The sequence below is a fragment of the Gymnoscopelus braueri genome (genome assembly GCF_963280865.1).
Source record: "Gymnoscopelus braueri genome assembly, chromosome: 19".
Lineage (NCBI taxonomy): Eukaryota > Metazoa > Chordata > Actinopteri > Myctophiformes > Myctophidae > Gymnoscopelus > Gymnoscopelus braueri.
Window position 1 is genome coordinate 12,729,121 of NC_137621.1, and position 27,281 is coordinate 12,756,401.

Below are 27,281 nucleotides of genomic sequence, written 5' to 3' on the forward strand. Positions count from 1 at the left end.
CATAGCATTTAGTGGGTGGTGCTGAGTTCATAGCATTCAGTGGGTGGTGCACAGTGAGCGCTCTTATTTTCTGCAGCTCTCTGCACTTCTCTTTGTTTTTTAATAAGCAGCCTCTCCTTCTAAAGCCTTCACCTTTGGCAAAACAACATGACAATTAATTGGCTTATTGGCTTATTAAATCCCACCGCAATGCCCTATCAGCAGAACTATCAGACTAGTCCTCCCTTTGTGCTGATGTTTGGGGTGACCGGGGGCTAGTATTTGGGGTGGAAGGGGGTTGATGTTTGGGCTGTGGTGGAAGAAGTACTCAGATGTGTTACTTATGTAAAATAATCAATACCACAATATAGAAATACTCTGTTACAAGTAAAAGTGTGGCATCAAAATGTACTTAAAGTAAAAGTACTCGTTATGTAGAATGTCCCATTTCACAATGTATAGTATGTATCTGTATCACAATGTATCTGGTTGTGAGCTTGCAGATCTGTCATTTTCAAACAGCCAAAGTATAGGGCTGAAGTGGTTAATGTACAGTATGTTTTGGTGGTGTTTAGGGTGGATGGTGATGGTGTTTAGGGTGGATGGTGATGGTGTTTAGGGTGGATGGTGGTGGTGTTTAGGGTGGAAGGACTGTGATGTGTCAGCAAACAACAGTTATTGTGTTGTGAAGAATTTGGCTGGGCTTGGTGGAGAGACACCTCTTTAATGCAGTAATGCAGCAGAGAGAGAGAGAGAGAGAGAGCGAGCGAGCGAGCGAGCGAGAGAGAAAAGAGCAGGAAACTGCTCACATGCACGGATGCAACGTTGGCATACAAACACCTACACACACATTGATGGAGTGTGTTTGTCCATGTGAGGTGGTCAGTGTGTAGATTAATAATTTGCCTGTAATGATATCCAGCATGATGTCATGCATGTGTGTGTGTGTGTGTGTGTGTGTGTGTGTGTGTGTGTGTGTGTGTGTGTGTGTGTGTGTGTGTGTGTGTGTGTGTGTGTGTGTGTGTGTGTGTGCGCGTGCGTGCGTGCGTGCGTGCGTGCGTGCGTGCGTGCGTGCGTGCGTGCGTGCGTGCGTGCGTGCGTGCGTGCGTGCGTGCGTGCGTGCGTGTGTGGGCAGAGCATTTAGGCTTAATTGTACAATCAATCACTTAACCAGACAGAGGTCTCATATATAACATCAGTCAACTGAGAGAAGCAGTAGCATTCATGACTTCAACTGTCTCCATATACAGTATGTCCATCTATCTATCTATCTATCTATCTATCTATCTAATAGATACCATAGTGTTTAGATAGATAGATAGATAGATAGTATCTATCTATCTATCTATCTAAACACTATGGTCTGTCTCTCTCTTCCTCTCCCTCTGTCTTACCTCTAAGGTCTGTCTCTCTCTCTCCCTCTGTCTTACCTCTATGGTCTGTCTCTCTCTCCCTCTGTCTTACCTCTATGGTCTGTCTCTCTCTCCCTCTGTCTTACCTCTATGGCCTGTCTCTCTCTTCCTCTGTCTTACCTCTATGGCCTGTCTCTCTCTCCCTCTGTCTTACCTCTATGGCCTGTCTCTCTCTTCCTCTGTCTTACCTCTATGGTCTGTCTCTCTCTCTCTCTCTCTCCCTGTCTTACCTCTATGGTCTGTCTCTCTCTCTCTCTCCCTGTCTTACCTCTATGGTCTGTCTCTCTCTCTCTCTCCCTGTCTTACCTCTATGGTCTGTCTCTCTCTCCCTCTGTCTTACCTCTATGGTCTGTCTCTCTCTCTCTGTCTTACCTCTATGGTCTGTCTCTCTCTCTCTGTCTTACCTCTATGGTCTGTCTCTCTCCCTCTGTCTTACCTCTATGGTCTGTCTCTCTCCCTCTGTCTTACCTCTATGGTCTGTCTCTCTCTCCCTCTGTCTTACCTCTATGGTCTGTCTCTCTCTCTCTCTCCCTGTCTTACCTCTATGGTCTGTCTCTCTCCCTCTGTCTTACCTCTATGGTCTGTCTCTCTCCCTCTGTCTTACCTCTATGGTCTGTCTCTCTCTCCCTCTGTCTTACCTCTATGGTCTGTCTCTCTCTCTCTCCCTGTCTTACCTCTATGGTCTGTCTGTCTCTCTCTCTCTCCCTGTCTTACCTCTATGGTCTGTCTCTCTCTCCCTCTGTCTTACCTCTATGGTCTGTCTCTCTCTCCCTCTGTCTTACCTCTATGGCCTGTCTCTCACTCCCTCTGTCTTACCTCTATCTATGGTCTGTCTCTCTCTCCCTCTGTCTTACCTCTATGGTCTGTCTCTCTCTCTCTCCCTGTCTTACCTCTATGGTCTGTCTCTCTCTCCCTCTGTCTTACCTCTATGGTCTGTCTCTCTCTCCCTGTCTTACCTCTATGGTCTGTCTCTCTCTCTCTCTCCCTGTCTTACCTCTATGGTCTGTCTCTCTCTCTCTCCCTGTCTTACCTCTATGGTCTGTCTGTCTCTCTCTCTCTCCCTGTCTTACCTCTATGGTCTGTCTCTCTCTCCCTCTGTCTTACCTCTATGGTCTGTCTCTCTCTCCCTCTGTCTTACCTCTATGGTCTGTCTCTCTCTCCCTCTGTCTTACCTCTATGGCCTGTCTCTCTCTCTCTCCCTGTCTTACCTCTATGGTCTGTCTGTCTCTCTCTCTCTCCCTGTCTTACCTCTATGGTCTGTCTCTCTCTCCCTCTGTCTTACCTCTATGGTCTGTCTCTCTCTCCCTCTGTCTTACCTCTATGGTCTGTCTCTCTCTCCCTGTCTTACCTCTATGGTCTGTCTCTCTCTCCCTCTGTCTTACCTCTATGGTCTGTCTCTCTCTCCCTGTCTTACCTCTATGGTCTGTCTCTCTCTCTCTCTCTCTCCCTGTCTTACCTCTATGGCCTGTCTCTCTCTCTTTCTTTCTGTCTTACCTCTATGGTCTGTCTCTCTCTCTCTCTCTCCCTGTCTTACCTCTATGGCCTGTCTCTCTCTCCCTGTCTTACCTCTATGGTCTGTCTCTCTCTCATTCTTTCTGTCTTACCTCTATGGCCTGTCTCTCTCTCTCTCCCTGTCTTACAGTACCTCTATGTCTCTCTCTCAGAGAGGGCATCGGTTCCCTCAGGGAGGATGCGTCACCCTCCATCGATGGGATTGATAATGTTAGGCTAAATATAGCCCTGCAGGGGGCTATTTTTAGAACTGTGTATGACGCTGTGGCTCGGACGCTACTGCCACTGAATGACCAAACGAAAAGAGTGTCTGCGTGTGTGTGTGTGTGTGTGTGTGTGTGTGTGTGTGTGTGTGTGTGTGTGTGTGTGTGTGTGTGTGTGTGTCAGTGGTGTAAAGTAATGAAGTACATTTACTCAACTAACTTTAGTTACTATTAATTTTCAGATATAAATGATGATATTATGAAACATATATTAACCACTTTAGCCCTATTTTATACACAGGCTATTTGAAAATAGCCGATCTACAAGCTCACAACGCGCCGCAATGTGACACGTTGTAAGCTTGTAGATCTGCTTATTTCAAATATTTTTGTACTTTTACTTTTGATACTTTAAGCACATTTTGATGCCAATGCTTTTGTACTTTTATTCAAGTACATTTTGAATTCTGGACTTTTACTTGTAACAGAGTATTTCTATATTGCAGTGTTGATACTTTTACTTAAGTAAAATATCTGAGTACTTTTTCCACTGTGCGTGCGTGTGTGTGTGCGTGCGTGTGTTTGTGCGTGCAACACGTGCGGGGAGGTGGGGTTGCACTGAAGTCTGCTGTTGTCGCTGTGAGAGCTTGGTGCACTTACTGGGATTGGAAAACATTATGCGAGGTTGAGAGGAGCCAGCATTGCCGGTCTGGTTCATAATTATCATCACTTATGGTTATAAATGTGCTACTCAGAAATACTCTCTACTTTCTGCTGACGTCGGTTTTGATGGCATATAGTTACTTTCTAGTCTGAGTGATGTTCTGGCTGGTTGTTTACGACACCAATGTCTCAGAGGCCCCTTTCCTTTTATATTCCTTTAGCTTTATTTTAGCTGCGGGGCGGTAACTTGTTGCCATGCCATCAGGTTTCAGGTTGTATACATTATGGAGTGCTGTTACATGTTTTCACATCGTTGGATTTGTCATTTGGGATATCAGCAGCCACTAGTTTTTCTTTTTTTCCCCATCCCACACTATAAGGAATGGTATAGCCTTAAGGCTTATATAAGCATGCATTACTGTGTATAAGAACGCTCACACGTTCCTTACGACCGAAAAGTGCTGATTCACTCTGAATTGATCCTAGTGATACTATGGGGTTTCCCACAGAGCCACTCATGGGCTTGTGCGGATTAACAATAATCCCACCGAGCTCGTTCCTTCCAAAGCACACACCGGAACATCCAGGACAGACACACACCAGAGCCGACCACTGACTCTTTAACTGAGGCAGACACCAGTTCAACCAGTGTTAATTGCGTCGACTGAAACTATGAAGAAAAAAAGTTTGCCGGCTACCTTTTTTCACTGACGAAAACTAAAACAAAACAACATAAAAATTAAGTTATGATGACTAAAACTATGACTAAATGTATTGATAATTTCGTCAACAAATAAAAACTACGGTAGATGAAAATGTTAGGGAGGGACTAGTGGAGAAGAGATCCAGTACATTACATTACAGTCATTTAGCAGACGCTTTTATCCAAAGCGACTTACAATAAGTGCATTCAACATAGGGAGGGAACGAAACTACTAACGAAACTACTAATCACCAGAAGCATTAAGTGCATTCTCTTCTAAAGCAACCAAGAGTATACCTAGCGCTAAAGTAAAGGTGCAATATATCAGCTACCTACTTTCATAAACAGATGAGACAAAATCAGTAGAACTAAGACAAGTCATTTTATGCTTGGTTGCGCGTATAGGTGTCACACTCCGAAAATAGCCGATCTACAAGCTCACGGCTAGAGCTTGTAGATCGGCCATTTTCAGTAGCCTATCCAGTCCACAAATCAGGCATTACGACGCCATTAAGGCCTGGCAAAATGTCGACTAAATGAACTGTAGATTTAGACGACTAAAACTAGATTAAAAGTAAAAATTTTCAGATGACTAAAATATGACCCAAAACCCAAACATAAATGTATTCAAAAGACTATGACTAAAACTACACTACTACTGCTCTTACAATGTTAGCTACAATGCTAGTTTAAAGGCTGGTATTGATGTAAATGTGTCAAAGCTTGGGAGCCTTTAGGCTATCAAAGATCGAAGCCATCCCAACCAACAGACTGTTTCAGATGAAGAGGGAAGTGGCTTCGTAGGCACATAGCCAATGGCAGTAGACTGCTAAATGGACAATCAGGTTTATGAACGAACAACAACCTCCCCCCAACTCCCTGTGGTAAAAGCAATGCCAAGGTCACTTTGCAGCTTTTACGTACACACAAGAGATACTTGTAAATAGATGTTTGCCACATTAGGACTAAAAACCTTGTGCAAGGCACCTTCAAGCTCCTTATCTGCGCTTGGACCATACAAACTCTTATGCTACTATTCTATGATTATAAGTTTTAACTATGTAGCACTCTGAGATCCACTGTGAATGAAAAGTGCAATGCAGATAATAAATATTATTAGTAGTAGTATTATTACTAGTATCATTATCATTCTTTTTTTTCCTTTTATATATTTATTATTACTACTAAAACAATTTCTGAGGAATCAGAACAACATTTATTTATTCTTATATACTGTATGATGTCAGAAACCTTGAACCTTGAATAAATTAGTTAAGATACAAAATAAGAAAGACAGATACAACCACAATAAATGATACTTCAATTATCACCATACATGTAACTTAACTTACTCTCAACAGTGAGCATGTATATTTTCCGCGGTTCTCAAAGTGGGGTCCAGGGACTCCCGGGGGTTCCAGGGGGTCCCAAGCTAAATGATTGATAGTTCTGAACCAAATGGACCCTTACAGATCTGTAACTCTGACAGTGTACCAATGGAACCAAGTGGTACACTGTCAAGAGGCATGGGGGTCCATGGCCTAATGCAGTGGCTCTTAAAGTGGATGTCAGGGATTCTCTGGGTTCCTTTAGGGGGGGGCTAAATTGACCCTTACAAGTATGCAACTCTGACAGTATACAAATGGACCCTAACGGGTCCATTTGGTTCCATTTGTACACTATCAAGAGTTAAGGGGAGACCTTGAAACCTAGAAGTTTGAGAAACACTGGCCTGATGCATACCAAACCTAGCCTAATATCACTGCGTAGATATTAGTCTGGAATCTCTGTGTGGAACCGGCATTTCCGAGGGGCAAATACAAAAAATGTCTCTGATGACCCGCCCCATATTTGCATACTGGGCCCTGATTGGTCCCTCACAACTTCGGAGGGAGAGAAATCCAGTCTCCATTGAGAGGGGCCAGACCTAATCTGCCGAGGGCAATTTTGTTTTGCAATGGCAGATTTGTCTGGAACCAGGCTATACCAAACCGGGGGTGCTTGAAATTAAAACGTTTGAGAACCACGGTCTCAGAGACACTGGGAGAAACGGCGGGCAAACTCACCTGTAGGTAGTGGCAGGGCCTGAGGTTGGGCTTGAGGTCTTGGGGCGTCATGGGCTTCTCCAGGTTGAGCGAGGACTTCCTGTAGGCCTCCTTGGCCTGGCTGACCGTCAGCGTGGACCAGGAGCTCCTCTTCATGAACTTGCCCTCGGGCGCCGCCGCCATGCCCTCGCACGCCGAGCACTTGACGTCGTTGTTGCTCTTGGAGGTCTTGAGCGACAGGTCGCCCGCCAGGTGGTGCCCGTGCACCCCGGAGTCCGGGTAGCAGTGGCCCATGTGGTCGGCGGGGTGCCGGGACATGATGCTGGGCGTCCGGTACGTGCTGTCGCTGTCAGAATCAGAATCAGAATCAGGTTTATTGTCACATCACAGGTTTACAAGGTAAAAAAGTGGGTGAAATTCGCTTTCGCACATCGTTCCCATCGCAACGTTATTTCCATAGAAAGATGAGGGGGAGGAAGAAGGGGGGGGGGGCAAGTGGGAAGGGAGATCAAACCAGAGAACACCAAAAAAGCCAACAAGTTATCGATATATTTTCACTAGTACCTGAGATAAATAAATATGACGACGGTGCCTGAACATAGCAGCAATGTATACTGTGCAGGATATACTTATGGACGTTGATTAAGGTGCTTACAGAAAAAGAAAAAGAAAAGCACAATAAAGACAAAAAAAGTCAGTGCGTTATACATGGGATTAAGGTGCAAAATGTCGGTGCGTGTCGACCACATAATCCACATAAGGTGGACGGACCCTGCATGGTATAATCCGCAAGTAGTTCCATGAGGGAGAGCAAAAAAAGAAAGTCACTTGTACCTGTCCAGGTTGTCGTCGGAGCTCCACCAGCCCGCCGAGCGCCGCTTTTCCCCGCTGCCGCCGCTGGTGCTGCTGTCGGCGCGGCGCTCTTTGCTCTTGCTGCGCTTGCTGTGTTTGTGGTGCCCGTGGTGGTGGTTGTGGTGGTTGTTGTGGTGGTTGTGGTGGTTGTTGTTGTGCGAGCCGCCGTCCCCCCGGTGCGAGTCCCCCCCCCCCTTGGTGCCGTTCATCTTGGACGAGCCCTCCAGCGAGTGGGACTTGGTGAAGAGCTTCTGCACCGAGTGGACCAGGTGGCGGATGCGCCCGGGGCTCTCGTTGCGCTGCTCCGTGGTGGTGGTGGTGGTGGTGGTGGAGGTGCGCTGGTACTGCAGCGTGTGGAAGCCGTCGCGGTGCAGCGGCATCTGCTTCTCGAACTGGTCCAGGAGGTTGGCCGGGATCCGGTTCATCTTGCCGCTGCCGCCGCCGCCGCCGCCGCCATGGGGGCCCGAGCCACCTCCACCGCCACCACCTCCACCGCCACCACCACCACCACCACCACCGCCGCCGCCGCCGTCGTCTCGGGGTTCCCTGCCGCCGGACGCGGGTCCTCCTCCTCCGCCGTCCTGCCGCGAGCTGCTGCCGTAGTGCATGCGCGGGAACGTGCTGCTGGAGACGGAGTGGTCGGTGGCCGACATGGAGACGGGCATCATCATGCACTCGGAGTGGATGGAGCTCCGCGGGGAGCAGCGGTGGTGGCCGTCCAGCGGGCAGCTCTCCGTGGGGCTCAGGAGGTAGGAGGGAGGCCTGTGGTCCCCCCCGTGGTGGTGGTGGTGCTGGAGGTGGTGGTCCAGGGAGTGCTCGCAGTCGGCCAGGCCGCAGGTGTGGGCGGCGGTGGGGGAGGTGAGCTGGAGCTGGGCGGGGCGCCCGCCAGAGAGACCCTTCATGTTCCCGGCTGGAGAGGAGACGCTGTCCTCATCGAAGTGCTGAGAGGGAGACCATGAATACTGCTGGTCTGTCCGCCGGGAGAGAGAGAGAGACAAGAAGGACAGACACAGACAGAGATAAAGATCAAGATAAAGAAACAAGACAGGGTCTAATAACAGGGGGGCTTAGATAGCAGGTTACTGGGTGTACAACTTGTGAACAAAGCAGCCATGAGATGCCAATGTGTTAACGTGAGCTTGAGGGGAGCTGTGATTGACATTATAGCAGTGTCAGATGAGCAGTGGTGAGAGAAGTACTCAGATATTTGACTTAAGTAAAAGTAATAATACCACAATATGAAAATACTCTGTTACAAGTAAAAGGCCTGTGTTCAAAATGTTACTTGAGTAAAAGTACAAAAGTATTGGCATCAAAATATACTTAAAGTACCATAAGTAAAAGTACTAAAATTTGAAAAAAATAATAGATCTACAAGCTCACAACACGTCGCGTTGTGAGAAATAGCAGATATACAAGTTCATAGCGCTGCACCAAGTGCCGCGCGCGCTATGAGCTCGTAGATCTGCTATTTTCGATAAATCGTGAACATTTTGTGCAAATCTTTTAAAATATATATATATATATATTTTAAAGCGAACATTTTTAACTGAAATCTTTGGGGGTCCCTGGAACAAAATATTTTGAGATGGGGGTTCGCGGCCAAATATATATCATTTTGGGGGTCCTTGACATGAAAAAGTTAGTGGCATAACGGCATAATGCTACTGAGTCACAGAAAGTCAATTACCGTTGCCCCATGCGTGCATTGTCATACAATCTTCTAGCAAAAGGCACAAACGACTGACAAGCTCCCTCCAGCCTCATCTTGGTCTATGTAATGGGGGCAATATGCAGGGGACAGATGACAGCAGGTTTCCTCTCAAAGTGGTCTTTATTCCTGTACAGCACCAGAAACCTACATTCACCTGCTCGCCATGCCTGTGTAATTAAATCACTAGTAGTTGTCACACCCACACACAAACTACAGCAAAAAAAAACACAACAACCTGTCATGTCAGAGGCCGGGTGTGTGTGTGTGGGCATAGCTGATTCATCCTGTCAGCGCACAGCAGGTGTTGTCAAAACCAGCTGAGAGCCTAATAATTAGTCAATTAACTCGGGCCAGGTGGTGACTGCTTAAATCAGCCATCACCCACTACCTTTGAGGGGACTGTGACTGGTGGAGCAGCAGCCTCAGCTAAGTTTTACAGTTAGTTAGATTGTTCCAGTTTTGTTGGTACGAAACTACACAAATTACAAAAGCACACACACACACACACACACACACACACACACACAGACAATATGTACGTACATTATGTAAATATATGCAGACCAACCCTGTCCTAAAAAACTAACATTTGAAAAGCATTTCCCATCAGGGCTGGCTGGTGACTCAGTGACGTGTCTCCTCCATGTGTCTGGTCATTATCCACATAATGATTGTGTACATCTGTCACAGCCGCCCAGGGCCACAACACCACCTCCCCAAAGCACCACAGAATAAATAAGAAAAGCCAGCTGGTAAATTGCACAGACAAAATCCCGGCCCTCCTCTCAATTTTCCGTCCATCCAAACCATGTCTGTGTGTGTGCGGATTTTTTTTCCATCCAGGGAGAGAGAGAGACAGAGAGAGAGAGAGAGACGGAGACAGAGAGAGAGAGAGAGCAAGATAGAAAGAGCGAGAAGAAGAGAGGAGAAAATGAGGGAAGGAGACAGAGAGAGAAAGGGAGGCGACAGGTAGGGGCCCGCGTTGCCATTTATCCAATGCAAAGTGAAATAATAGCCTATCACTCTGAGGCGCTGGTGTCATCCGTCAAAGCCCCGAGGAGACGCTTTGAGGCGCACGGCTGGACAGCCTGCGTCCTTGGGAGGCGTTCACGGAATGTGCCCTCCTTCTCCTCCACCACTACACCCACCCCTCCCTCCATCCATCCCTCCATCCATCCCTCGCTCACTCTCTCCCTCCCTGGCTCCTGCAGCCCACGTACGCACAGATTAACCCATTAAAACCGGCCAAGCATCAGCAGTGTCATTTTAGATTTGAGCTAAAAAAGCATTAGTTTATACTTTGGCTATTAAAAAAATTGCAGATCTACAAGCTCGGAGTGCGTCACTTCGTGCCGCATTACGAGCGTGTAGATCTGCTATTTTTAAAAAATTGGGCAAATCTTTGATAATATATTTTCTTTTAAAGTGAACATTTTTAACTCAAATCTTTGATTCTGGGGGTCCGTGGAACAAAATGTATTGAGATGGGGGTCGGCGGCCAAATACATGGGGGACGTTTGAGCACCACTGCTATAGAAACAAGAGTTTTTCAGAAAACTGTTTAGAAAACTGTTAGGATTTAGAAGACATTTGCAAAATCGGCCTCAGGTATTAAGGGTTTAAAACCCAATTCTGTGCGATGGGTCACCAAGGGCAGAGCAGACACCCCATCCTTCCACTGTGATGTATTTAACTTCATCAGAGGATGGCTTTTTACTTTATCTCGCTATACAGCCCACTGCTTCCATTGTCATTTTGCGACCACCCTCCCCCTGGAATGACATCAGGATTCAGGGGATGAAGTTGATATTGCATAATATTACGTTACTTGGATTATGAGTGAGTTCTTCTGCTGTGATGAATGACACTGTTAACTGGCCCTACTGATGGATGCCTTGATATGAATGAATGCATGCAGTGGTGGAAAGTAAGTAAGTACATTTACTCAAGTACTCTACTTAAAGGGATATTTCACTTTCAAACATGTTAGGGGTCATTTTAACATCTACTCATGCTTTTGTGAACACACCAGACAGTTTTGAAGTTGCTTGATTCATTCAGTATTTAGATATTTGATATTCATTTCATCAGACACGTCCCCTTCCTATACAAACTAGTAACTTAAAACTCAATTTTAACCATATTAGATCCATTGAAAACACATGGCCTTGATTCTGGTGACTGATATTGTCCTTATAATACGTGAGGGCCATGTTTTGTAAATTATTTTTGTATTTTATTTTATTTTTTTATTTTCCACAGAGACCAAAAAAAAGTACTAAAATAGCAATGTACACGCGACATGATGCGACGCATTGTGAGCTTGTAGATAAAAGTACAAAATATGGCTTAAGTGGTTGATAATTACAGTCCAATAGCACAATCTACAGTGGGCTATATGATTTTGAAATGGACATTCTACATGTGAGTATTTTTACTTTTGCTACTATAAGTATATTTTGACGCCAATACTTTTGTACTTTGACTTAAGTACTTCTTCCACCACTGAATGCATGTTGTGATAAAATACAATAATATTTCAGTCCCCAACTTCAGACGGTCTTGCAAAAAAATCCTGCATTCATTTCTTTTTGTGCCGTGGAAATTAATGGCCCCAGTAATGTCCCTCGTTATTTCATGTAATTACACAGTGAGTGCATCATAAAGCCGGGAAGGAAAACAAAAGGTTTTTGACACAAAGCTGAATAACCGTGTCTGTCTGGGTCATAGTTCGTATTTCATTCTTATCTTCACCTTGCCTTGTTGTGCAGCAAGTGTAAAAGAATGAAAAACCCACAACAAACAAACAAAAAGTACCTAAATCTCTCCCGGCTGCCAACTACACGCCTCATAAACCCGCCGCACTTTCACTCCAAATGTAACCTCATAAAGTGAAGGAGAGCTTTTATGAGCTACAGTACCATGGAAGGAGAGAGAGAGAGAGAGAGAGAGAGAGAGAGAGAGAGAGAGAGAGAGAGAACAAACAAGCAAAGCAGGGTGATTGTGTTGAATTAAAACGGTGTGAATTCTGTGTGTGCCGTGAACTATAGCAGTACTCGTGTTAATGATCCATGTTTCAAGTCTTTTTCATTTAGCCTAAATCAACACAGCCTCCAGTGTTTTAAACCTAATTCATGCTCCATAATAATACGTCTGTGTCACCTGCCGAAAATAACTCATCCGGTATGCAGTGCACTAAGTATCCGACCTCCTACCGGCATTCCCTGTTCCTTTTTGTGTCCCAGGTAACTACTTAAACCTAACTACTTAAATTGACCGAGGCCCCCCAAGGCTTTATACTTGGTCCGCACATTTTTCCCCCCTTCGTCGAAAATAGCCGCCCTATCTACAAGCTCACAAAGCGGCGACGCGTTGTGAGCATTGTAGATCACCTATTTTCGCTGAATGTTCGCCACAGAATAAGGACGCTAGGGTTTATGTAGTTAACTGCCTGGGCTTATCTCAAACTAAGGCTACGCTCTGGTTCTTTCTGTTCACCATGCAGTCTTCCATTAAGCAGCCCCAATAGCAGCCTGATGTCAAATTAATCTAATCTATAAGCAGTGCTTGTGGTCGGGGAAAAAAATAAAAGCCACATTCCCAGGGGGGAATTCTATTGTGTAAAAGTATGCATGTCACACCAAGAGAGAGAACAGGAACAGAGACGAGAATAGCTTATGGATTCTGCAGATTGCAAACAAACACAGTGACTGTGCTAACACCAGGGGAGCTGTGATTGGCTGCTCTTCATTAGGTGCTATTGTTCGACGTGACGGTACATTTACGTCTGAAGTTATGCCACCGATGGCCTTTCTCTGACGATTGACTATTATGCCTTCAAGGATCTCAGAGAAGTGCTCTGAATAAATTACCCATGGGCAGGGTCATGACATTTTCCTGGCTTAAAAGACACACAGATGACATCAGTGATGGAAGAAGCACTCGGGAACCCCTATTTGTAACTATACCTTTCAGGACGGAAACCCCTTTTGAGGTTCCTGTTCCTGCTATGTACAGTACATACTGTAGCAACATACATTTGTTGTAATTTTTGAAGAAATATTTGACGTTTTTCAGAAAACTTCAGAAAGGTCAGGATTTAGAAGGTGTTTTTAGAATCGGCCTCAGGTCTAAATGGGTTAAGTAAAAGTATCAATACCCTATTGTAGAAATAGTCTGTTACAGTACAAGTACAAGCTCGGTATTCAACATTTTTACTTGAGTAAAAGTGCAAAAGTATTGGCATCAAAATACACTTAAAGTACCAAAAGTAAAAGTACTCATTATGCAGAAGGTCCCATTTCACAAGTTTTCAAATGTATAAAAATCCTATAAAAATAGCAGATCTCGATCGGATGGGCTATTTTCAAATTGCCAAAGTAAATCTATAGGTGAGAAGTGGTTTTGTAATAATCAAAATCTACAGTAACTAAAGTTTTCAAATAATTGAGTAAAAGCACAATATTAGCCCTTGAGATGTAGTGGAGTAGAAGTACAATCATTGAAAATTGGAAGTACTCCAGTAACGTAAAAATACCTCAAAACTGTAGGCTACTTAAGTACAGTACTTGAGTAAATGCACTTAGTTACTTTCCACCACTGCACAGATGACATACTCACTTTCCGTCTCCCCCCTCCCCTCTCTCTCCCTCTCTCTCTCTCTGTTGCATTCCCTCTCTCCCTTCCCTTCCCCTTCTGCCAATATAGACCTCTGGTTGGGGTGAAGGGAAAGTTTAATAAACCAACGTGTTCCCACATCTCGTTGTGTCAAATGGGTTATGGGTTGGGGCAGGGTTTGACCATGCGTCACACATTTGACACAGGGACTCCCCTGCGTCGGTCACAGGGCTCCCCTGCTGTGCCACATGTTGACGAGGACAGATGATTTATGATTCCAAGCCTCTCTCTATATATAATATGCAACTGGAATGGCGCCGAGGTCAGGAGAAGTGGACATCACACCGCAAGGCTGAAGCCTCGCTCGGAGGCGGATACTATAGCGCAGGGTTTCTCAAAGCGGGTGCCGTGGAGGTGGAGGGTGCCATGACCAAGGGCCATGACCAAAGATCCCCTGGACCAAGTCTTCAGCCTTTTTCAGCCTACAGTACACCAAGTCTCATCACCAAAAATAGCAGATCTACAAGTTCACAACGCGCCACGTTGTGACACGTTGTGACACGTTGTGACACGTTGTGACGCGTTGTGAGATTGTAGATCGGCTATTTTTGGTGAACGTTCCCCCCAGAATAGGGACGCTGGGGTTTAAGTGGTTAAAGGCCAAACTATAAAAGTTATTTTCAATCTGTCGAAGAAACAGATATTCTGAATAAGTTTTCCTTGTGACATTGTATCTTCTGGGGGGGGGGGGAGAATTACATAATATAACATAAATGTAAGGTGCTGTAAAGTACATGTAATTCAGGGGTGCCGTGGATGAAAACATTATTTACAGGGGTGCCCTGAGCCAAAAAAATATTGAGAACCACTGCTTATAGCGGACTCGTCAACCTATTACCGGTTGGGAGTGAGAACGGCACTTCTGCATTCCAGTGGATGGGACAACGTTGAAAAGTGAAAAGGGGGAATGCTGTCACGTCAATCGGGTGATGCGACGGGGTGATTTTTTTGACCCAACTTGTCACTTATGTTGTGACCTGAGAGTGAGAATACGTTTGAATTATGCAGATGTACTGTTAATACATTCAAAAGGTGACTCCACCAAACACACAGCCTACAGAATATTTATGCTGGCTGGATTGAAGCATCGGGTGAAAGAGCATATGTCTGACACGTGCTCTCTAATGAAGGAGACAATAAGAACCTGTCACGTGTGTGGACAGGTATTGAATACGGCTCCTTTCAACACCCGGCATCACATTAAACCTGCTTCCCTGGCAGTTACTGTAGCTCGCCACCGGCAGCAGGCTTGGTCGGATAGACCATTGGTTCTCAAAGTGGGGTCCTTGGGGGGAGGGGGGGGGGATTACCAGGGGGTCCCCATCATTTTAACCCCTTTATACATATTTTATACTTTGGCTATTCAAAAATAGCAGATATACAAGCTCATAGCAGTGCCGCGCTATGAGCTTGTAGATCTGCTATTTAAAAAAAATCGTGAACATTTTTTTTTTTAAAGCGAACATTTGTAACTCAAATCTTTGCTTCTGGGGGGTCCCTGGAACAAAATAGTATGAGATGGGGGTCCGTGGCCAAATACACATCCCTTTTGGTGGTCCTTGACATGAAAAGGTCGTTTGAGAACCACTGGGAGAGACTGCAAGGATGGCGGTGGGTGTTAAAGGAGTAGTTTGATGACTGAGTCATCGGTAAATAGGAGACTCTCCAATGAGACTCCGCCAGTCAGAAAAAGAAAAAAAAAATCCTTGAATTCAAAGCTTCATGGGGTGTGTGTAATTGATAGAAAATAAGTACTTTTTTCGGGTGAACTACTCCTTTAAGTTAAGGTTGAACAGAACGCAAGTCTGACGACTCTGCATTATTTGAACAAACGCTCTTGACTGATGTTGCTGCTGCTGTTGCTGCAGATAAATCACATTAAAAAAACATAATCTAACGGCTCTTTCTGACTATACAAGAAGTAGTAAGTGAACCGTGCTGTGTGCTGTGAAAAAAGCATTTCACGGATTCTGGATTTGTTTCCATACACTGCAGCAGCTCGCTTTCAGATAAGGCTCTCAGAAACTCATTCTGGGCCCTGCTCAGGAGGTGTTACTAAAACCTGCATTCTGGGAACCCAGAACCCAGAACGCATATACATTTTCCCTCTAAATTAGCATGCCTGAGGAAGGTCTATACCAGTGGTTTTCAACCTTTTTCATGCCAAGGACCCCTAAATTGATATACATTTGACCGCGGACCCCCCCATTGTGAAAATGTTTTGTGCCAGGGACCCCCAGAAGCAAAGATATCAGTTAATTTTCGCTTTAAAAAACATACATTTTCAAAGATACGCACACTTTTTCAAGGTTTTTCAAAAATAGCAGATATACAAGCTCATAGCGCGGCACTCGGTGCCGCGCTATGAGCTTGTATATCTGCTATTTTTTAATAGCCAAAGCTAAGTGGCTAAAAATAATTGTGACGCTATGTTAAAGGGATACTTCACTTCCGGGCCGCCGACACATTTAAAAAAAATATTAAAAATAAATGAAAAAAGTTATGGAAAATTCATGGCCCCCTCACGCATTAGAGTGTCCTACTAATGTGTGAGGGGGCCATGAATTTTCCATAACTTTTTTCATTTATTTTTAATATTTTTTTTAAATGTGTCCCCGGCCCGAAAGTGAAGTATCCCTTTAACTAATTTATCTGGGGACCCCCTGGTACTCCCTCAAGGACCACTGGTGGTCCCCGGACCACTGGTTGAAAACCACTGGTCTATACTATACACCAGTGGTTCTCAGCCTGTGGGCCGGGACCCCCATGGGGGGGAATGTAATAACTGCTCACAACTGCGAGGCGTTGTGAGCTTGTAGATCAGCTATTTTCACAATTTCTTTCCTACTTTTTTATGGTGTATACCTTCAGTTGTGGTTCTGATTATAATGGAAACATTAACAAAAACCATCACAGAACTTCACAGCTTCTGTAAAGTTTCATGGTTACAGGAGGTTCTGGGTTCCCCTTTCTAGTGGAAAAGAGCCATACGCTGCAGGTCAGACAGCAGTTCCAACACGTGGACCTATAAGCCGCTATAGCTTGCTGAACACACATGAACGGTGTTTCTACCGGAAAAGCCAATTAACTCTTCTGATATAAACCAATCACATTGGACTTAACCCATTAAGACCGGGGAAGGCATCTGTGTCATTTTTGGGCGGTGTAGCCACCCCTATAAGTGGGGTTGGGACACCTCATTAGTACACCCTTCGCTGTACTGTGATTGGCTCATAATTCGTTTACCCCTAGCATTAGTACACCCCTAGCATTAGTACACCCCTAGCTGTTATACAAGCTCAGCAGATATACAGCATATAGCAGATATACTCACAGTGCGGCATAGCTGAGTGCCACGCTATGAGCTTGTAGATCTGCTATTTTTAGAAAAATGTGTAAATCAAAGTGTATCACATATTGTGCAAATCTTTTAATAATATGTATATATTTTTTTAAGCGAGGCTGTAGTATGAACAAGTAGGGCGTTCGTTTACCAAAATATAACAAAAAAGAGATAAGGGGCTTCTGCCCGACAGCAACTATATTATATCATCACTGTGAGGTGGAAACCTTATATGTCCAACACTGTTACTTTTCAGGAAATGGAATAAGAAAAAAAAAAGAACCTGTGTTCCAATGGATCCCTTTGTAGTTATTATTTAGTCATAAGTGCTTGTTAATACTTTTCACCGGTTAAATATTCATAAGACCCAGAAACAGACTTATAGCCACTTTCAACCTGGTGCCTCCATTTTGGTCATTAGTCCAATAAATAAATACAAAATTCAAGTTGTGAGCTTGTAGATCTGCTATTTTTTGCTACTTTTGCGTGACACTGTCATACGACAAAGTATAAAATTGTGAATTCATTTATGCAAAAAATATGAAAAGATGAAGTAGGTATGGAGATACAAGTTATTTATTTATTTTCTGTCCTGACAGCGACTATATGACACTGCGGTGGAGAGGAAAGGCAAGAGGAAGAGGCTCATTTATTAAGCGTTGGTGTTTTGTTCTCCTGCCCTGCCTGCATGCGCGGGTATGAATAAAGGTCGTTTTGCTTCTCTTAACACATTAGCATTTAAATAGCGTTATAAATGCACTGAGTATCACTGACAATACCCACTCCTCTACTGGCTCGCATCGCAACCCTAATTAGAGTTGAAAACAAAAGTCAAAAGATAATAAAACATCAGGGATGGACCGGTGAGATCAAAAGGCAAGCGACCTTCACCGTTGGCAGCAGTGTGCTACATAGCATTGTTTCCCAAACACTGGGACGGGACTCATTTGTGAGTCGCAGACATGTTTTTATGGGTCACGAGTTAACTCATTGACCACCAATGACGTTTTTTGACGCCTGTTGTGTGTTTTTAGTCTTTACACTAGATGGCGCTCTTCGCTAAGACATGAGACATGTAATTCTCAGTCACACACAAATCCAGGAGATCACGTGATCGCAAGATCTCCTCCACCATACACTTCCTGGTTAGGGTATTTGGCTTTAAACATTCTACACACTAAACAAAAAAACTATGGTTCTTTGGCTTGTAATCTTAAAGCTGTGACACACATTTAAGACAGTGTACCACCAAAAGAGGTTTCCTTAAAGGTATATAGCACCTTTGTAAAATGGTGCTATATAGAACCATTAGAGGTGCCTAAACTAACCTGAACAACCAGTAGAGAACCTCTAAAGAACCATACCGTGGCTGAACAGGTTCTTTGAACCAGCGGTGCTACAGCACTTCAATGAATTATTTTGTGTGTACCAAATTCCCATCAAACATGAGGTCAGTCGTATATATTGGCACATTCAGCAAAATCCATTGAGCAAACTGTATGGACACTAACAAATCATCAATGGGAAGAAATGATATATCATATAAAGCGGGTTATGGCTCATTAAAGGCAGTAAACAGAGACAAACACGGCCTGTTGTTACTGATCAAAGCAGCGAGCATCCCTGTCCAACGTCAACATCCCTGCTTTTCAGAGCAAAACAAATCAATATTATCTTGCTTATCCATCTCCCAAAGGTTAAATGCACTCTCCCCAGACTCCTGGCCTTTCTTTAGAGAATCAAAGGGAGGGAAATTGTGTCCTTAACCCCTGGGGGCAAATAAGCAAACGGCCTGGGCTATTAGATTTGAGACAGAGCCAGCCAGGGGATGCAGAGAGGAGTTGGCATGTCCAAAACAGAAGAATCAACAGGCCTCGCCATAACCACAAGGAGGATTTTAAACGCAAAAAAGGACTATGGCTTGTTTCCATTGGGGTCCTTTGTACTCAATTCATCTAAACATTTAATAACAAGACACATAAACACTACTATGCAAAGACATCATATAAACGGGTAGTAGGCTTTGACGGGGGGTAGGCTTACAGGGGCCAGTTCTGAATTGCAGCTGGTAAGTGCTCTTTCAGAGCGGTTTTGAAGGCGAGTAAGGATTCACATGTTTTTATAACTGTTGGTGGGACATTGGTAGGGCATTCCACATTTTGGTGGCATAGCAGTAGAACGAATTTAATCCCCTTTTAGAGCCAGATATCCTGCTTACTCATCCATGCAGGGGGGTACAGCACCGAGCCTTTTTCCACGCATACGATGTGCAACGGATCTCACACCGCTGTAGCACGGGCGCAAACATCACCACGGTCACTCAAGTACTGTTCTTAAGTAAAATTTTTAGGTATTTTTACTTTCTTCAGTATTTCCAATTCTTCTACTTCTACTCCACTACATCTCAGAGGCAAATATTGTACTTTTTTTACTCCTCTACAATTATTTGAAAACTTTAGTTACTAGTTACTTTGTAGATTTTTATTATTATTACAAAACATACATTAACCACTTTCAGCCCTATATATTTCGGCTATTTGACAATAGCTTGTAGATCTGCTATTTTGAAAAGAACTTGAAATGTGATTTTTTTATAATGAGTGCTGCTTTTACTTTTGGTACTTAAAGTCTATTTTGATGCCAATAGCTTTGGCTGAAGTAAATTTAGAATTCCAGACTTTTATTTATTTCTATATTGCAGTATTGCTAATCTTAATCTTCTCAATTGCTAATTGCACTGGGCTCCGGTCACGGACGCATCCGGGCCTCACCCGCTGCCGTCTGTGGAGGAGGGGTGACACTTAACATGCCAGCGTAAAGTGTTCCTGTCACATTGACTGATGTATGCTAACAGATGCGTGGCAGGAAGAAGAGCAGTATGCTTATTTTTGCGACACATGGTGCTGAGTCAGCGTTTCCTGTAGATCATGTAGGCTGGGCAATATAGAGCACGAAGTCTGACGTAATTTACGTGTTCCACCTGGGTCATGTTTTTTTTCACCCATTCTGAATTGTCTTTTCCTGGTTTTATTCAAATAAGCCCTATTTTATACTTTACCCTAGCCTGGTAAACCCTCCCTCCGGAAATCTCATTTCTATTTGATTCCAGGAGTGAGTCTGGCCTTATCGCCCATTCTGCAATATTGGCTGTGGGCTGGAGTTGGGCGGGAGTAATACCGTTGACTGACAACCCCTTCAGCCAATGATAATTTTTCCCCTTCAGCCAATCAGCAGTTCACCAGTCTAATGTGACGCAACAGGACTTTTGAGACGGCGAATGCCCAAAATGGGTTGCCTTATTCGGATACATGGGTGTCACTGCCTGCCCCTACCGGTTCTCTAAAATTTTTTTTTTAAATAGGCTTTGTCATGATTAATTGACCACATGTATGAAGTTAAACAACTAAATTCTATCCAAACGATATCTTATAAGTAAATTCCGTGCCTCAAAATAGAAGTTAGAGAGCTTTTAGAAGTAAAAAAATAGAGATTTTAGCGCACAAGAAAAAGATGGCTGCCGTTCGTGTTTTGGGCTCACTCGAACTCGCCACCTGATTGGCCAACGTAAGCTGTCAATCACAGAACAATGAGCGACGACGCTGATAGGCTCGGCCGTTTGGCACAGGTTTGGCATACACAGCCAATATTGCAGAATGGGCGATAAGGCCAGAATCACTCCTGGAATCAAATAGAAATGAGATTTCCGGAGGGAGGGTTTACCAGGCTAACTTTACCCCCCCCCCCCAAAAAAAAAAGGTTAAATAACCGATCTACAAACTCACTATGTGAAAATTGCCCCAGCCTACCCTCAAAAAGATCGACATTGAGGTATCCGGCCAAAAATTGTGATATTTGCTTTTGTCTATATCATCCCTACATAGATCAGACACGCACACACACACGCACACGCACACGCACACACACACACACACACACACACACCCCCACAGACACACACACACACACACACACACACACACACACACACACACACACACACCCCCGAAGGGACCGACATCCAGTGTGAACAGCATAAAGGCATTAAATCACGGTGTGAATTGGCTCTGCGGGGACAGTCTCATGAATGTGAAACACAGCCATGTTTCACACTAATAGTCAGAACAGACTATAGTGGCTCATGAAATACCAAGTGGCATATTGAACCCTCCCTATGATGAACCTTGTCAATAGTGTGAATATGACGACATACTGTACATAACAACAGTGTTCACCTATTAGTCGACGACTCGACGTGATAAACTGCTGTGTTCACACTGACAGATACAAAAGACATAGACAATACAAAGCTACACAGCATATTTGTAGCTTTGTATCTTTGTAGCTGAAGTTGGAAACAGCTCAACTTTGTTGTTGCTTTGTAGCTGTTGTAGCTTTTGTAGCAGCTACAAACGTGGGATGTATCTTTGTACCTTCATGTCGCTGGCTTCCATTGAATAAGAATGGTGGCCTGTGTCTTTGTAGCTGCCGGTGTGAACACAGCATTTCGGCACCGTGGCTTTGCTTTTATTTTGGAAGCATTCAGACTTTAGAGGTTCTCTACTGGTTGTTCAGGTTAGTTTAGGCACCTCTAATGGTTCTATACAGCACCATTTTACAAAGGTGCAATATCCCTTTAAGTAATTAACAGAATCTAATTGGTGCAAAAACACACAAGTAGGCTATAGTAGCGATGTGACGCGTTGTTCTCAGGATTGTAGATCGGCTATTTTAGCTATTTAAATACAAAAATATGAACGAAAAAAGCAAAATGATTATCCCCCGCCCCCCCCAAAAATCCATTATTTGGATTCAAATTGATTATCGATTATTTTTGTTACACCACTACAAATTTGTGTCTAGTGTGCATGTGTGCATGCGTCCGTGTGTGCGTGTGGGTACATGCATGCTTGAGTCCGACTGTTCTGCATTTGTGTATCTCCCACTGATGTGTGTGCAACTGTCCATTCAGTCTGACTGTCCATTCAGCATCAACCTATTCCTGTTTCACTGATCAGTGTTGGTGCATGCATATGTGGGCGTGCACACACACGCGCACACACACACACACACACACACACACACACACACACACACACACACACACACACACACACACACACACACACACACACACACACACACACACACACACACACACACACACACACACACACACACACACACACACACACACCACACACACACACACACACACACACGCTCTGCAGTGCAGTCTGGATAGGATACACTGCAGCCACCCACCTACCGCAGCAATCAAAGTCGACACCCTACGCTACTGCTCCCCCCTCTCCCAGGAGGGTGCGAGTCTCCCTGCTGCCACTGGGGGCAGTATTAGTGGAAAGCGGATAAGCCTGTCTTGGCTGAAGGACAATTAGGCTACTGTATGTTATCAGAGATACATCAGAGAGGGGTGGGGGGTGATGAAAGTAGGAGAATATCGTTGCTGTCGGGCAGAAACCTCTCATCTCCATATTCTAATGTTTTGTGGGTTTTTTCGTGAATTAACGCCCTACTTGATCATACTACAGCGTCACACAAAAGCGTCAAAAGTAGCAGATCCGCAAACTCAAAACAGGGCGCGACGCGATTTGAGCTTGTAGATCTGCTACTTTTGCTACTTTTGAATTTGAATCCTGAAAAGTAACAGTTTTTGACATATGAGGTTTCCACCCGACAGAGACGAGATGAAATGATAGTGAGCAGATCATTAGCCAAGCATAACCCCTATATATTGAACCCTAGCATTTGTATTCTGGGCATGTAATAATGCTGCTGCAAAAAAAAAAGCTGATCCATAAGCTGTGAGCTCATAGATCGTCTATATTTTCTGCAAAGATATTGAATGCATGAGGGGGGGGGGGGGGAATAGAGAGGGCCTAGTATAGAGCCCTGGGGGACTCCGGTCAACTAAGTATTTAGGGTTTAAGTGGTTAACAAGAAATTGCCGTATTCCAACGACCTCGCTCTGCACCGTAAGCCCTAATCCCTTAAAGAAAAATGATTAGTAGGATATATAAGTGAGCCGTCCCCACTAAAGTAAGGTGGCAGCAGTCTTCTCCTTCTCCGACATTCAAATTAGCCCTGTGGGAAGTGGAAAGCTGCAGGGCAGCCATGTTTTTTTTTCTTTTTTGCTACGGAGAGATAACGGCGGCCAGATAAGCGTCAGGGCCCGGCGAATGTCTGAATACTTATCAGTGGTGCAGAGAATTGGTCCGCTAACGATATGAAATGTGCTATCATCAGTGCTTTGCTCACCACCTCTCAAAGTGGAGGGGGGGGGGGGGGTGCAGGAACAATGGCCGGTGACTGAAAGACATTTTTGCTGAAGTGTTGGGTTCAGCGCTCCCGTGTCATCTCAGACTGACACGCCATTGTTTCCGGACGTTTCTGACTGAATGTTTTTTTTCCTGCTTTCTAGGATCGAATGTAGCCAGGGTTAGATTTGTGGGGAGAGGGCTGGTGGTTCTTAAACTATAAACTATATGATAATTTTGATAATCATATAGTGATATTACTGAACATACATAAATATCAGACAGTCTACATTTCCCAAAAGGAAATGCATGTGTTTCATTCAATCTGACCAGAAGGCAGCGATGAAACATATCCCCACACTGACCATAAACATGGCCATAAAAAACAGAAGGGGGGGGGGGGGATACAGTATCAAAAGCAGAGGCACTGCAACTGAAGCATGAAACCCAAACACCAAATGTTGAAACATGTCGGACAGCGGTCACGTTTTCACCTGTCCCGTGCTAACAGTCACAAGACGGTGTTAAGACGATGTTAATACAGCATTTTAACCACTTCATCCATGTATATGTTGGCTATTAGAAAATAGCAGATGTACAAGCTCACAGTGCGCGTCACGTTGCAAAATAAAAAATAAAAAATCAATATCTTGAAAGTGAAAAAAACATTTTTTAACATTTTTGAAAAATCTTGTAAGTGTTTGAAAAATGTTGGAAAATGACACGCGCTAAAAGTCACAAGGCGGCCTTTTCTTTCGAGGATACGTTATGTTTTTCAATTACAGCTGAGAGTTGAGAGAGATGCCCCCCCTGCGCGCAAACTCTGGCCAAGAAGAGCAGGGAATTTCACAGGTTTGCACGGCGGAAACATAAATCCATGCTACAGCTACAGTACTCATGCAGCTATGAATAAATCATGCTCAATAGGAAATTCTGCCACAGGAAAAGCCTTGTGTGTACAGTATGTTGGCGTACAGTGTGTGTGTGTGTGTGTGCGCGTGTGTGTGTGCGCGTGTGCATGTGTGCATGTGTGCGTGTGCATGTATGTGTGTTGGGAGTAAAAGTCTTATCTTATGTAACGGCCAGGACTGCATTCTGAAGGCAGCTTGTTAGAAGGAAGCCTTTAGAACCCTTCCTGGTTGCCCTAGCAACCATGATCTTAAGTCTTTTGGTTTCTCTCCATGTCCTCACGGTGCTCCGGGGAGATTGCCACACAATTGGGAACTTCCCACACCGGTGTGTGTCATCATCATGAGCACAAATAATATCCCCACATGACAGACATGGAATGCAGAAAATGTTTTTTAAAAAGGTTGTTTTAACCTCTTAAACCCTAGACTTACAGTAGTATACTGGACCTGAGTTGATTCTGTACTTGGACTGCTTTTTATTTCCCCCAGAATAATGGAATCTGGGGTTCAAGTGGTTAAGTGATGGCTTGGGCATACTGTACGTTATTTAGTTGTCCTAATGACGTCTATTTCTCATTCACCGATATTCACGGTAGGCGATATGGACAAAATTAAATATCACAATGTTTTTGACCAAAATTTGCCTTCATATCAATATTGTGACGATAATAACGCGTTGCATCGCGACATGTTGTGAGCTTGTAAATTGGCTATTTTCACTTTTGGTGAAAAATTAAAAAAGTATAAAATAAGTCTTAAGTGGTTAAAACCAAGAAAAGACAACACTTATGCCAGTTCACGATATCCAAAATATTCCAGGGGGTCCCCAGCAAAAGTAGTTACATAACAGCACAATCACCATTTTCTGCATTTATATGCTGGATATTAAAAAATAGCAGTTCTACAAGCTCCCAGCGCGTCACTTCGTGGCGCGCTGCGAGCTTGTACATCTGCTATTTTTTGAAAATATTTGAAAAAAATAAAAAATCACACCCTGTGTGAAGTGGGCGGTGTCTTGCTAGCTAATCACAATACTGAATGGAGTCAACCAATCATGTACAAAAAATAAATACATTTATTGAAACACTCTTTATGATGGACGAAACCATAACTTGAAAAAAACCAATTTATGGTTTTTTTCAAGTTATGGTTTCTTATATAGAGCTATGCACATGTGTCATGTGACACTGGCCAATCACAGTCCTGAATAGACTGTGATTGGCCAATCACAGCGCAGGATAATTGTACAAATTTCCAAACCTCACTTATAGGGGCGGTTTCACAGCGCAGGATAATTGTACATTTTTCCAAACCTCACTTATAGGGGCGGTTTCACCGCCCAACAAACCTCACTTATAGGGGCGGTTTCACCGCCCAAAAATCTTGAATGAACACGAAAACGTTTGAGAAGCACTGATCTAGCTCACAAACGCTCACAACGCCTCCGCGACGCATTGTGTGACTCATTTCACTCCCTCAAGGACCTCTGGGGGTCCCCGGACCCCACTGTGAAAACAGACACAGATCTAGATTCCTCCTAGACAAGGAGGTGTCACAGAGCTGTCAGCCACACTGACACGTTTCCATCAAGGTGACGTTCTAAGGAGAGACTGCTGTCTCCTTCTGCAAAAAGCCACAGGCAGGGGAGGAGACCACCACTCAAAGTTATCTCCTCCTTATTCTGATTTCCCTCTGGGGCCTGGCAGCGCCCACAGCAACCCAGAGAAGTGTGTGTGTGTGTGTGTGTGTGTGTGTGTGTGTGTGTGTGTGTGTGTGTGTGTGTGTGTGTGTGTGTGTGTGTGTGTGTGTGTGTTGTGTCAATACCACAACGTAGAAATACTCTGTTACAAAGATTCCAGTATTCAAAACATACTTTGGTAAAAAGTATTGGCTTCAAAATATACTTAAAGTAGCAAAAGTAAAAGTACTCATTAGGCAGAAGGTCCCATTTCACAAGTTTTCAGATCTACAAGCTCACAAAGCGCATTGTGAGCTTGTAGATATGCTGTTTTCAAATGGCTGAAATATATATAGGGCTGAAGTGGTTAATGTATGTTTCGTGATAATAATCAAAATCTACGTAAGTAGATAACTAGTAAAGTAACTAGTAACTAAAGTACAATATTTTCCTCTGAGATGTATAGTGGTGGAGAAGTAAAAGTATTGACAATTTTAAATACTGAAGAAAGTAAAAAATACCTCAAACTTGTACTCAGTACTTGAGTACATGTACTTAATTACCTTACACCACTGGTGTGTGTGTGTGTACTGTACTTGTATTACTATATACTTATACACAGCTATTAGTAGAATTTGATAAATGTTGTGAGGACAATTTCCCACGGTCCTCATCCAAGATAAATGGCTGTTTTCACGGTTGAAAAATATTTTGAGCTTGACGAATACACCATCCAAAAAATGCCTCGCAAACTATTAATTTGGCGATGCCTCGTTCATACAGGTTGTTATTATTGTGATTTGATTTCTCTGTGAATGTACTCATGACACAAACGGCAGTTTAAATTGATTCAAATCATTCTCACAAAATAAAACGCTCCCGGTGTGTGAAGAGCTTTAGGCTTACCAGAAATTACTAGGAATTACCAATTAGCAAGAAGAAAAAGTGACACTAGAGCACGCACACACGCACACGCGCATACACACACACACACACACACGCACACACACACACACACACACACACACACACGCACACACACAAAATACTTCTCACGCCCCCTTTCTCAAGGATGGTGAAAGGTTGCGAGTGGCTCTGGGGAGTTGAGGTGCACGTGTGCACATCTGACAGTAAAATGTAATTAGCTTAAGTGGCGTTTCCCTGGTGTTTTACCGGGCTGTGTTTTTCGAGGCATTGGAATGAAAGGAGTGCTTATTGACCCACAGGTCTGCATGCTCTCCACACGCAAAGCACGAAGACCATTTAGAAGACCAACTCCACACATAGGCTATAGTAGGAGCGACTTCCACACAG

The 27,281-nt window shown here is 44.0% G+C and overlaps 1 protein-coding gene across 1 annotated transcript in view; it reads right to left on the bottom strand.

Moving 5' to 3' along the window:
• Positions 1–8,271, bottom strand: part of dlgap2a (discs, large homolog-associated protein 2a) — a gene marked incomplete at its 5' end in the record, with an annotated part of 125,772 nt that extends 117,501 nt beyond the window's left edge. Inside the window, 3 exons of the mRNA XM_080413204.1 lie at positions 6,539–6,863; positions 7,352–7,801; positions 7,928–8,271. Of these exons, the coding sequence (XP_080269330.1) occupies positions 6,539–6,863; positions 7,352–7,801; positions 7,928–8,271 (1,119 nt within the window). The remainder of the gene's footprint in view (positions 1–6,538; positions 6,864–7,351; positions 7,802–7,927) is intronic.
• Positions 8,272–27,281: the final 19,010 nt, after the last annotated feature.